This window comes from Arachis stenosperma, chromosome 6 (assembly GCF_014773155.1).
Source record: "Arachis stenosperma cultivar V10309 chromosome 6, arast.V10309.gnm1.PFL2, whole genome shotgun sequence".
Lineage (NCBI taxonomy): Eukaryota > Viridiplantae > Streptophyta > Magnoliopsida > Fabales > Fabaceae > Arachis > Arachis stenosperma.
In genome coordinates this window covers 123910161-123924151 of record NC_080382.1, presented here as the reverse complement: position 1 = coordinate 123924151, position 13991 = coordinate 123910161, and the positions used below count along the sequence as shown (strand labels likewise).

At 32.4% G+C, this 13991-nt stretch overlaps 1 protein-coding gene across 1 annotated transcript; it reads right to left on the bottom strand.

Annotated features, from left to right (window-relative positions):
• Positions 1-2770: 2770 nt before the first annotated feature.
• LOC130936048 (alpha-mannosidase At3g26720-like) lies at positions 2771-12658 on the bottom strand. The gene is made up of 28 exons (XM_057866021.1): positions 12269-12658; positions 12111-12194; positions 11880-11968; positions 11467-11641; positions 11204-11323; positions 11040-11123; positions 10874-10945; positions 9782-9895; positions 9550-9650; positions 8856-8949; positions 8579-8746; positions 8416-8505; positions 7909-7974; positions 7733-7789; positions 7285-7504; positions 7048-7187; positions 6808-6876; positions 6266-6325; positions 6086-6157; positions 5873-5920; positions 5636-5755; positions 4916-4981; positions 4400-4512; positions 4075-4270; positions 3900-3995; positions 3739-3786; positions 3263-3331; positions 2771-3196 (listed from the first exon to the last, which is right to left on the bottom strand). The coding sequence occupies exons 1-28, from the start codon at positions 12473-12475 to the stop codon at positions 2960-2962; spliced, it is 3075 nt and encodes a 1024-aa protein (XP_057722004.1). The 5' UTR covers positions 12476-12658; the 3' UTR covers positions 2771-2959.
• Positions 12659-13991: the final 1333 nt, after the last annotated feature.

The following is a 13991-nucleotide window of genomic DNA, read 5'->3' as shown; positions in this document are numbered from 1 at the left end:
AAAAAAAAAAAAACATATCATGGTGTTTAAAGTTGGAATAAATGGTTTTGGAAAATAATATTTTTTTATTTATTTCGAAAAAATAATCCTCAATTTCGGTCTTCATTCTCATTTGTTGATGAGTTGGATGGGATTGTCAATTCAATCCGTAGTAAGATAGTGTGAAGGTTGAGTCTCAATTTTATTCGATCAATCCATATTTTATATATGTATATATTCTATATGTATATAAAAATATGTTTCAAGTGAATGTTGAACCAAAAACCTTTTACTAAATGCAAAAGATTTTAGCCACTAAAAAAGATCATTATTTGATAATTTAATAAATTTTTATATAAAAGTCAGTTCTATTTTAAATTATTATCAAGTTATATAATAATGTTACATCTTTTTGGTAATTCACGGGTAGGATCAGATATCCGCAAGTTAAGAACGAATAGAATTAAGGTTGGGATATTCTCAACCTGCAGATAGGGTTAGAATTGAATCTAAACTCTACCCTATCTTAATCATTGCTACCCCAAAATTCAGATGTGTCCCTGTTCCTATTCCTATAGGCTGACACATAGACACATACACAAATATACAAAGATACATAAACATAATGATATATAAATTTTGTAACGTGTTTGGTAATAATATACAAGATACAAATGTATAGACCAAATGTCAATTTTATCCTCTGTGTTTTATGCGTTGTGTGTTATGCATTGGTAATTTTAAAAATAATTAGGAATAAAAAGGTCAAATTTTATGTTTTATGGATTATATTTTCGTGTCTCAATTTTAAAAAAAAATATTAAATATATCTATTTTGTGTGTATTTATATATTACCACGTCTATTTAAATTTGTCTCAATAAATAAATAATAGAAGTGTCTAACAAACACAATAGATTTGTATATCACCGTGTCTAATAATTAATGTTCATTTCTTAATAAACAAACACAACTTATAAAGTGTATTTGTTTGAGATAAAAATAAGAAGAAATAAAAAAAATTACAAAAATAACTATATTTTATTATTTGATTGAATAAAAGGGTAAAAAAAAATAAATGGAATTTACTAAATTTTTTTCTCCTTCCAACATTACATGGAAAATGAAAAGAAAATGCATTTAGTATTTAAACCATTAATATAAGGATGTAAAATGGAGTACCACATATTAATAACAATTAATATAAGGAGAATGATAATGTGACTTTGAATTTGATAATGACCCTCTTGAATTATGTCTTTTTTTTTAATAAAAATATTATATAATATCAAAAATTAATTATTAAATTAATTATTATAAATTTATATATTATTTAATTTATTTTAATATATATTTAATATTTAAACATATATTTTATATAAGTGACTAATTTAGTAACAACTTTTTTATGCATTTTTATCATAGTTGTTTTTTAAATTATTCTCCATTATTATTATTATTACTATTATTATTATTATTATTATTATTATTATTATTATTATTATTATTATTATTTGCGATAAGAAAAGGCTCATAAAATGAGAGTAATTTGAGAATAATAAATAATAAAAAAATAATGTTATCAATTAGGAAATAATAAAATCTATTTCCTAAATATAAAACAAATAATATTTTGTTTAATTTTTTATGTAATTTTTTTAAATATTTAATTATTTACTCTCTTTTAGTTGAAATTTTAACTTAATTCCGCTACAAAGATTTTTTTTTTAGAATTTAATTTTTATGTACGAATTAAAAAGAATTTTATACTGATAATTAATCATGTATTGTCTTACTAACAAAATAACTAATAATTTTTAAATTCAGCATTTAAAAATTAAAATGTCATTAAAAGCTGAAAATCGTATAAACATCTTTAGACTCTTAGTGCATTAATGTGAATTTCTTCATTTTATAGATGTTAAATTAATAATAGGTATAATGACTTATACTCATTATTAGTTGTTACCTTGTAACACACTAAACTATCTAGTTAAAAACGTTTTAAAGGGTCTTACTAATATGTCTCCGAAAAACACATTTTAAAAATAATATAAAAAAATATTTTACTAAAATTTATTAAAAATTATTTTTCTTATATTTTTATTACATTAAATAGTAAATACATAAAAAATTAAAAAAATATTATTATATTCTTACAATATTTTCTTAGGACGCACATTCCAAATTTTCATCATGCATTTTCATTAAAATTAAAATCCTTTTGAAAAAGATAATGGTAAATTATCAAAATAATATTCGAAAGGTCATTTCACTAACAAAGTAAAATATAAAAGATAAATAAGCTTCCAAAAATTTAAAAGCGACAAAAATTTATAAAAAATTACTATTGTATTCGTCAAAAGATATGTGTATTTGATTCGAATTTTTATAAAAATATTTGAATAATTATTAAAAAATACATTAAAAATTTACCAAAATAATTTTCTTGAAGTAATATCTCATATTTCTAGAAACGAAAATATCTCATCTCATTTTTCTAATCATATTTGAAATAAAAATCACATCAAAATTTAATCTTTAAAATTCTTTAATATATATATATATATATATATATATATATATATATATACATATATATATCCTGTTGTCCATATTTTTTAAAAAAGATCTTCTAAAATAAAAAATTAATAAAATGAGAAAATTAAAGTTTAATTATTATTGGTTTTGTAACTTTCAATTTCTTATTTATTTTTATTAGCAAAATAAAAGTTTTCTGGTTCTATTTTGATAATAATTTATCTAAAAATAAAAGAAAAATAAAATGAATGGAAAGTTAAAAACTTGGTAGAAAAATGGGGATGAGCCTCACACTCCATGTTTTGACGCAAGGGTTTGTGTCAATTCAGTTGAAAAGTCAAATGAGTACAATTGTACAAATGATACAACTCTATAAGAAAACACAATTTCTAACAGCATATAAATATCGATGAAACAAGAAGAAGAAAACAACCCTCTTATTACGTTGCCGCTTGATTTTCTGCTTCAGGAACCGTTTGAAGGGAAGCAAATTCAATAAAAAATGTCCTAATTTCCATTGGAGCAAGTTCAACCACCAACTTTTCAGGATCAACAGGCTCTCCCCTCACCACCTTAGTTTCTTTCGTGGAGCCTTCTACTTTCCATGCTAACCTCTTCTTTTCCATTTCAGCTCTTTCTTGATTAGCAGACAAACTCATCTCGGTCACTTTCCTTATCTGAAGATGTCGTCAACTCGTTAGAACAAAAATTAGAGAGTAGCTTGTAGTAGTTATAAATCTTACCTTCTTGTTAGGAAACAGCTTTAACAATTCCACGCTTGCCATTGCTGAATAATCTTTGTCCTCCTCAATCTATTCATGGAACAAATACCAAGACAACATAAATTAGAAATATAAGTAGTTTTAATGGGACAGGCACCTCATTCAATGGTAGAACAGTGTGTATTAATGTACAGGATTCAAGTGAGTACAGATAATTATTAGAGAGTATATTACATATGATGTTTGAATTATAACAAGTTATTCCAAGTAAAATTATAAAATTACTTCAGTGACTAAACTAACTGCTGCAGTTGCATTGACAAACTGTCATTAATCTTAACAAACATTTACATATCACATAAGTAAATATATTCCATGTTTCCATTAATTTGATAGAAATGCATGCATGCTTGCATTATTGGTTTTGTTGAAAAGCTTAACTCTACAAGAGAGAACCAAAGGACTACAGATAAGTAAATCAGTAAAATAATAAAAACCTCGTAAAGGTGAGCCAATCTTAGAAGTACTTTTCCACTGTAAAGTTCCTGCAAAGTCCACAGAAACAATAAAATCACATCGGCGAAAAGACGAGACAACTAGAAAGCATTTTAGAGATCCATCTTCTATTTTGCTATTTTCCCCAAATATAGTTGCATACCTGGAGTGTTAAAAGAGCAGTATTGTTTGGGAAACTGTATGAAGAATCTATGCCAGAAAACGTTAATGATTGAAAATTTGACAAATTATCCCCATCCTGCAAGAATAGTGGAAAACTGTTATGATGAAAGACCCCATACTACTACTCGTATTTATTTATTCCCCTTATGTTTTACCTGTTCTGTAAATGCCAACAACAGTGGTGAATATACTTCCTGGCCAACTGTTCGACGCCACTTAGCACCTTCACCTATAGGATCAATTTTAAGGTACAGTTTTCCTTGAATGGTTAAACCTTCACAGCTACCAGCAATGCAAACTGTTTCATTGAGTGCCTCACCAACGCCTCTTGTATCGTCATGGATAAGCCTCCTGGAAAAATGAAAAGGAACATCATATGAAAAAGAAACAGCAATAATTATGTCATTTATAAATCTATAGAGTAAAGTTGTAGCAAATAGAACTTAATATCAATAGAGATTGACAAGGAACATAACAAACCTGTGGAGCATGAGCTCTACTTGACCGTCTACCAAGCTTGAAACCCCAACTGAACGGTCCACCAACACTGAGAGTTCTGTGTTGCTATCTTGCACATATATTCCTAAGTTAACCTTAGACAATGGTGGTAACGCACAATATTTTTTCATTAATATCCATTTAATGAGGGGAAAGACAGAATCAAATATGATAGAGATAATAACATCTTTCTAAAACATGCCAATAGGCTTAGTTGTAGGAATAGCAAAAAATTGCTTCATGTTACAACTCAAACACAATTTAAATATCTAAAAGTGAAAAGATTAGATCAGCCTTGGAAAAAAATAGATTTACAGGGGGGAAGAAGGAAAGACATGAAGCAGCTAGTCTACAAAATCGTTATATACACACAAAAAGTGCGAAATTATTGAATATAAACATAGAATAGTGGAGGGATCATGAGTCTTCACTTAAAAACACTGAATATAAACAGAGAATAGTGGAAAGATCATGAGTATTCACTTAAATTAAACACACCGGATAATAGTTTCCAGCTATGGGTTGGTTCACTTGTAGATCCCAGTCTGTCCGGAAATCTCGAATCTGCAAAATAATTTTACTTGTTTTATCCCACAAGATTGATACAAATACATAGACAAATCAATGCATCGAACTTTTTGAACGACCAATATTCAATGAATTCTTTTAGACAATCTTAACTCGTACTATTTTCGACATGGTCCAATCTTCCACAAGAGACTAAGACTTTATTGTCTTTTTTACACATTAACACAAATCACCTATCAAGTTTCCAGCATTTACTCCTCAACAAAATTAACTCCAACACTTATTATTCATTTTAAATATTATTTTTCTTGTATGTACACTCATCAACCTTGGAACTCCCATCTTCACAACCTAGTTTTTAGTCCTGCTGGCAATTTTGTGCCAAACATAAATAACATAGATATTGCTGGCATTATTGGCATCATGAGAATTTTCCTTTGAGTTTGATAGCCACTTTCTATTGAAAAATATGACCAGTGTTTCTCCATGTCATCCACACAGAACCCTATGTTTGGCATCCCCATTAATCACCCATCATTTCATTGAACTCAAGGTCTTCCTATTAATTATTTTACCTTTGTCTTCCACATAAATCCCAAATAAACATGCAAATTAGAGTGGTTTAATGTGATATCAAGGTAATAAAAAATATTTAATATTTATTACAAAAAGAGAGTAAAACAAACACACCCTTTTAATGAAGTCACGTCCATTGGAATCTGTGTAGAATGTTTTGTTGGTCTTCATTGAGGTTGTAAACTGGGTAATAAGTTCTTTCCCAATGTTATCATCCACAGGTATAGGCCCAACCTACATATGCATAAACAGATTTTAGATGCAAATTCTGCACTATTTCTGTGCCATGTAAAAGGAAATATATATATATATTTGTTGCTCAGCAATCAGAATACAGGGGAACTAACATACTGTGAACTCAACTTCAGCATGTTCCTTTCCCTTGAATATCCTTGTAATCTGTAAAAGGAAGAAAGAATAATGCTTAAGTTCCACACAAAAATAGATAATCACAAGAAACACAACTTCCATTTTACTGAAATTTGTGGGTCCTGTGGATGCCATGGGAAGGGAGTAGCGATGAGAACACTTGAGGAAATTATGGTTATTTTAACCATAATTTACCTGAGATATCCATGGATTGAGCTGCTGATGAACTTCATCCAGCACTGGACCACTTAGAACAGCAAAAGATTCCTTAACACGAACAAACATACAGAATTAGCATCTTGAATTGTTCTCTGGATTGATCACAAACTAAACTATTGCCAACTGTTTAAAATTGAAGAATGAAAAGTTTGAAACCTGGCGATCAGATCTAATTGGAAATGATCCATTTGGGCGGAATACATATGCCCCAGAAGCCTTCAATATGAAAAAAAAAGTTGGTAATCCCAAAGAAATATTTTAGTTAGTTTTATTTAAGAATAATATGGATGGACTGAAGCAAGTAAGAAATGGTATGATCATAGTGCTATCTAGCATAAAGCAAAAAAAGAAAGAAAAATGTACTTCCTCCATCCAAAAATTTAAAAAGTTGTTCATACTAACAATATGATTGAAGTCTACAAAAATTAATGCATTAAAAAATTGTGTTCAAGGAAGACTTGTGGTGGCTCCAATGACAATTAGGAGAGTGAATAAGATGAAGGATAATCCTTTAGCTAGAGAAAAGGGAGTTCTAAAAAAAACTCTGGAAGAAATTATCAAAAGATATTTAAATATAAATGGGTTTAAACCAGATGTGATCTGTGATAGCGAACTATGACATTGTTAGATCCATACAGATGCCTGGCATAGTTGTTGTTGTTGATGCATGTAGAAAATTATGTATACACACAACTTACCTGAGGATCTTTATCTGTTCCATCATTTCCAGAATAATAACTGTATGTTTGTTCAACAGATGCTTTAACCTTCAGCCAAAACCAAGACAGAATATAAAACATCAGCATAACTAACTTTATGCCATAACGAAAATTGAATTTGTAAGCCACTTATTCAGATTACATCTTATCTTGATCTTAGAATGCACTAAAAAATCTGCAAGCATATAAAAACCTAAGAGATGCATACTGAGGACTCACAAGATTTCTACTGTTAACATAATGAGTAAGCTTTCTTTCATCTGCAGAATAAAGCAGCTTCAAATTCCCTTGTCCAACTTCTATGCTGGTATTTGTATTTCTTTCTGATTTGTGCACCTTGGATATGGTTGAACGATTACCTTCGCCATTTAGTGAATTGCTCTCAGTTCCACTTATCGGTACATAGAAGCATAGAGTGGAAGATAAGAAGTTAGAAACAGAAGCAACATCTCTTACCTGTCTGTCTAGGCTTGGAGACTATGTATGTGCTGAAACCAAGGGGAGGTACAGACACTGGAAATGCAAGCCAGTACTTTGATTCTGAACCAGGAGATTTTCCTAGATACGCTTTGACATAGTATTTTCTTAGGATTGAAGTGGCATTGGATAGTGGCAGAATTTGAGACTCAACTTCATTCCCAGCAGAATCTTTGACAGAAATGTCTGTGGTGGAAACCTGCAGCAAGTATGTTTTGTCATCAGTCATTAAAGAATGAACTTAGCAACAATGGATGAACTTCAAGACTAAAGGATGCTTTAATCTCTTAGAAGAAAATGAACAATGATTACTGAGAAACAGGAGTGTGGCATTAACACTAGATTCAGAAGCGATGATGGCACGTTATCTTTATAGTGTTACATATGCTCAACGGAAAAAAAAAAAAATATCATTCTAAGCACTTACAGGAATTCGAATTACTTCCTCCCTCTTCCAAGCAAGTGGGTTATAAACAACAATCACCTACAAAAGGCCACAACATTAAGAGAAATATGATATTGAAGAGGTTCATATCTGCTCATAACTTTGAGTGATGTAACTCTTGCTTTTAATGGTTGACTGATGTACATTATTATACTTACCAAGCTTTTTCCATTGCTCAACGTAGCTTCTGATGAAGGACAGTAACTTATATTGAGTAGAGGACACTGCAGCCAGATTCACATGACAGCTTTAACATAAATCCATAATATTACAAAGTGTTCTCAGATTATTAGATTTACAGACTCTAACATCACATAGTTTAGCAAGCCTTTAACTAAAAATAAACTAGAAAAAAAGTGATCACGTAACAGATCTTAATAGCCTTAACTATACAGTAATTCAGTCAAACATAGAACAAATGAGACTTTATCTTCTTAGAATGGTTCATGCAGCTAAACTATCTTTTCCCTAGGGAGTTGGGTGGTTTCAGAATGCATGAATTCATGTTGCATATATGTGGCTTGCAGAAAAAAAATCTAATAACTAATTTTAGTTTTTAATTTCCTGTCAACAGTCAGACAAGAAGTAACATATTAGAAGTTAATTTATGATGAAACCATCGATTGAAAACATAAGAAACTTATTCTGTGTCCAGAGTGCATTGCCTGTTGTAAGTCCGTCACTGGCTTCACCTGTTGCAAACTTAACTTTTGGTTTACCAAGAAAGCAAGGGCAGATGCAACCACCACTTCTGCCTGAAAATCAAGAGACAGTGGTCCATTTAATTTTATGTTATCGGCAACCAAACAGAAAATCATCAATATGCACCTCCTTATAGCCCAATGACAGTCGCAGTGCATAATCAGCAGCAACATGTTGTCTCTCTGTGCCACTCACTGCATCATGATGCTGAGCAATTGCTAAAGCTTCTGCTAATAAATTAGTATTTGGTCGAGATGCATTCCTCCCTTTGAAAAATTCTAATTGCCTTGCTGCCTAAATGTCAACAAGAAAGTAACAGATGTTCTAAGAAGGAAGTATGGGAGAGCTCACAAGGATGACAACAAACTAACTTACAGGTAAAAAAACGAGCATAAGATTTTACCTGATAGTAACCACTCATCACTCTCACATAACCCTTTAAAGCTGGCCTACTTGTAAAATAGCCAGTCCAATATGCATTCGGTTTATCTGCATATCTGAAATTATGTACCTTGAATTAAAACTGATCTCTTTCAACAATGTATAGAAATCTTAGGAGGAAAAGAAAGGATGGGAAGTGACAGAATGGTAGCGGTGATGAACTGCCTTCCTCCTATTTGCAGGTTAAAGTAGGAGAAATGACTGTTTATTACGTTATTTGAATTAAAAATACTTCCCTTCTCCTCATGAAAAGTCTTGTGATAGAAATTCGTAATAGAGACTTTAAAACAGAGAAAATGTCTGTATTATTGACACCCCTTGTGTTGAAATCAGTGTGACAGCTAAGAAGAAAAGAATACAGTACTCGTTCACAGAGAATCTCAATCCCACCTTTCCCCTCCCATCCACTCACTTTTAGACAGCTCAGTAAGTTATTTATGTTGATCAAGGCCGAATGGGACTAATTTCATTTCCTTGCAGCACCTGATTTGCATTCTCTCTTGGCTCCTATATATATATATATTGGTGATTCTCAGTTGGTCTCTACCATCTTCCAAACAAAGCTTTGGATCATTTTCCCTTCCTCCTTCTTAACTCACATCAAAACATAAATCTAAAACAAATATATATAATATATATATTCAAGAAAAACTCACGGGAAGAAATCATCAACTTTAAGAGGCCATTGCTCATTCGCTGCATATTTTGAATCAGTGTAGATAGATGGTGTTGAATATAATGCATTGACACGCCCATCCTGAGTGTATGACACAAAAAGAAAGCATAGATTTTAACTCAAAAGTGGTAAAATCCAGTATCTCCCATCAAGTATGAAAAACAAAAAAGTCCGAAGCAACACTTTAGGCAACAATTGCAAAGGTAGAGCACCTGATTCACATAGTGAATAAACTTATCCATCTGCCTGAACCATGAATCAGCATATTGATACCGGAAGTCTGTCCCCATTGCCCACATAATGTGATTGGTTCTGGTCACATTAGCCTAGATATGGACAAAGACAATTCAGTTTGTAACTTCCATAGGATCCTATTACGCTTCAAACAACATAAAACCAAAGTAAATATATGATATAAAAGTAAAAATCTAGTCTCGTCAACCAGTGCATCATTAGGCCTTTTTTAGGCCTCATTTCGAATGATGTGGGCTTTGGTGCTAAACGTCCTGTAAAAATCTACAAATGCATCAATGTTGAAAAGTTTGATTAAAAGCTGATGAAATAATGGTAATATAATACATTTAACTTACAAATTTTTATTTATTTATTAAAGCAATCATAAACTATTGAGAACATACGGAAGTATATGCCTAAAGCAGGAAAGTAAAACTGCTAGAATTAAGAGAAGCTGAAGTTTTCTTTTAGGTAGTTTACATCCATTGACAGTCTTAGCTGACTAGAAGCTCCTGTGACTCTCTTAAAGCAGAAGAAAGCCTTCTAAGAACTTTTCCAAAACATAGATATTTTTCGCTTTTGCTGTCAAAAGCACAAAATCAAATGCAACTGCCTCCATGCCTTACTCTACCTCTAGTTTGTTTTATTTTTTACCTTTAGTATCATGTGCAGACTGCAGAGACAGATAAGAAACCTAAAATTACGGATTAATGTTTCTATGAGAGTATCTTAACACATAATTAGACCACTCAAAATGTCATAGTTTCTCCACTCAAGTGTTCAAGATTATTGTGAATAATAAAACGGGGAACTAACCATAAATTCTTCATTGATGTATGAGATGATAATACTAGACCAAGAATCTTCTCTCAAAACATCAAATATAACACACTGGATCAAGCAATTAAAATATAACTTCTGTTCTTGTATGATTTAGAGAGAGAGAGAGAGAGAGATTAATCTGTGCCATGGAAAAGAAAAAGAAAAGACATTGACATAACAAGAGAGAGAGAGAGAGAGAGAGAGAGAGAGAGAGAGAGAGGAGGGGGGATCAATGGTCAACGACTCACCTGATATATGGCTGCAGCTACAAAGTCATTGACCCTTTCTTGAACATTATAGTCAAACAGTTCAATGTCATCCTTCAATATAAATTTACTTGAATCTCAGATGAGGATACTAAAAAAGTATTCAACATATTCTTTCCATAAATTTTAAAGAATACAAGAAATTTACCTGAATAGGAGGGGAAACATCATTGATCTCAAACGTGAAGCCATCAGGAGGATCGTAATGCCTGGGAAATATCCCAGTAAATATCTGCAACAAAGTCACCTATGAAGGAACTGGAAAACTAAACCTTATATATCTAGACAGAAACAATATTGATAGGAACTAACTTGTGAAGAAGAACCAAGAGACCTAGAACCCTGCCAAATAACCTCAAGCATCTTCTCCTTCAATCGCTTGGCTCTATCCTGGTAATCAATTCTGGCAAAAAAGAGCGAATCGAATCCCAGCTGCAACATAGATATAATGAGTAAAACTTGGACACTGTATGCAGCACTAATAGCACTTATCATATTCTAGTTCTAATCCACTGAAACTAGTTATTTTGACAAGTATACTAACTTTCCACATAACTGGATTATGATAAACATACCTCGGCGCCAAGCAAGTACGCCTGAACCGCAGAATGGCCAAAAGGATCGATCTGCCAGCCAACTCTTGGAGTCTTACCGAACTCATCTTTAATGAATTGATGCCCGAGAGTTGTCTGATCAATCAGGTCAATGTAATGCGGGGTGGCCTCATCATGCATGCACATGCCCCCATTTCTTCAAAAACAAACTCAGATATTAAAGGGGAACATTGTTAATCAGATTCTGCTTCATAGACTTATGTTTGATCTACACAGATTATATGAATCAGAAAAACGAGAAAGACCTTTGACTTACAAGTTACAAGGTACTCATTCAGATATTGCAACATCAAACTGATCAAAGTAAATCATAGGCAATAATTCAAAACAGTAACTACTAAGTAGCTTCAGGCAGAAGAAAATACAAGACTTACATGAATTCAAGCTGACCAGAGTCAACAAGCTCCTTCACTTTAATTTTCTTAGCTTTACTTTGCTGTCTCCACCATCGTTGGAAAAATGCCTACATAAAAAATTACAATCAAAATAGAAATTTCCCAGTCAAACACAACAATCACTCATTTCCTTTAAGAATTTTACCATCCACAAAAAAAAAAAAAAAAAAAAAAAAACTGAGTGTCAGTATCAAATCAAAGTATTATCACCATCTCAACATAGATAAATTTGCGATTCTTGTCTTCCAAAAGCGCAGAGATCACAGAATCCAGCACGTTCTGCACACATGCACCCTGCCAAGTAGCAAGTGAGAAAGAAATTCTTGGAACCTCAAAGTCAAAAATAAAGAAAGAAAATTGAGACTAACACGAATGGAGTTGTTGGCTCCGACGTAGTATTGATCAACGGTCTTGAGCCAGCCAACATCGTCGTGGGAGTGAGGCACCAAGTGAACGTTTATTTGACCGTTGACGATCCTCTGCGTGGTGTTGTACTCTATGTACTCTGAGTGGGATTTCGCCACCCAAATCGCCGCCACTATAACGACGAGTAGCACCGTAGCAGCGCCCATCATCACTACTCACTAGTCAGTAATCACTATATGTTGTTCAGTTCAAGTGATTATTGCAGTGAGAGAGAGAGTGTGTGCTTCTGTTGCTTTATAATATTTTCGAGTGTGTTTAGCATTGGACTATTGTTGTTGGCTGAAATAGGAAGCTTGCTTGGATTAAGTTGTGGAGTAGAAGGGAAGCACACAAGTGGGCCTATCCCGTACAAATTACTGATTAGATTATTAGATTTATATAGTAGATACAGATACACGATTTTCCTCTTAGCTCTACGGATATATATATATATATATATATATATGAAAAAAGACAGAAAAGAAAATCAATCAGGACTCAGGAGTCCAGCTAACTGGCAGTCAACTAATTATAAAATACAGTCTACTATGAAAAAAAAAAGTAATTAATAAAGGATACATCTAACTTTAGCTAACTCTTATTTGGACTGAATCTTAATACTCATAAAAGAAAAAAATCCATAATATATAAAAAAGTCTAAATTATATAAAATTCAAATCACATCGAAAAAATTTAAAATCATATTAAATTCATTCATTCTCAAAAAATTGTAGATGTTTTTCTTTTAAAAAATATTCGCATCTTAAATCTCAATACTTTTAATTGGATATTTCTTTCTTTGTAAGAGAAACATCCACATTGTAAACTCCAATACATTTTCTATTAAGAGATGAAAAAATATCCACAATATACCAAAAAATATCCAAATTATATTAAAAAATTCAAATTACATGAAAAACACATCCAAATCACATAGAAAAAAATCAAAATCACAACAAAAGAAGAAAAAGAAGAAGACATGGCGTCGGAGGTAGGACGGCAACAAGAGGGAGGATAGGCCCATTGTAGCGTGATGGAAGAAAGGGAGCGTGATCATGTCACTCGCGCCTTCTCCCTGCAGCGGCGACGTGAACAACATGAGAGACCGCATGCACAGCTCGCATGAGAATGGCGACGCAGCAACAACAACTCGACTGGGGGGAGCGCGATGGTTGGGGATGGTTTCATCACTGAGGAGGGAGAATGATTGCCAATCGATGAAGCGGCGGCACGATGGCTTGTTGCTCTTGTTCGCGAAGAGTCCTGTGTCAATGGTGGAGGTTGCAGCAGTTTGCAACAACCACTGGGAGTGCGTAAACTCTGGTTGGTGCTACGGTAGTGTGGTGGAGGCACGATGAAGCGGCACGGCATGTGGTTAGGAGCAAGGGCTTGAGAGAAAAAATTAGGATTTGTGGGGAGATTATTTACCAAATTCTAATTATTCAAATTCTAATTTAAATAAAATTAAATTAATTATTAAAGAAATTGTTTAAGTTGGCTCGTTTTCTTGTTATCTCCCTATACTTTTTCAAAAAAAAAGTAATCTACTTCTCAAAAACTACCCTAATTTTAATTCCACTCTCACCCATAGAAAAAGAACCACCATACAAATCCTAATCCCTTTCACTTAAGCCATCCACGTCGAGCAACCCTTTATCCTAAGCCCTCCATAGAGCCATTCGTCGT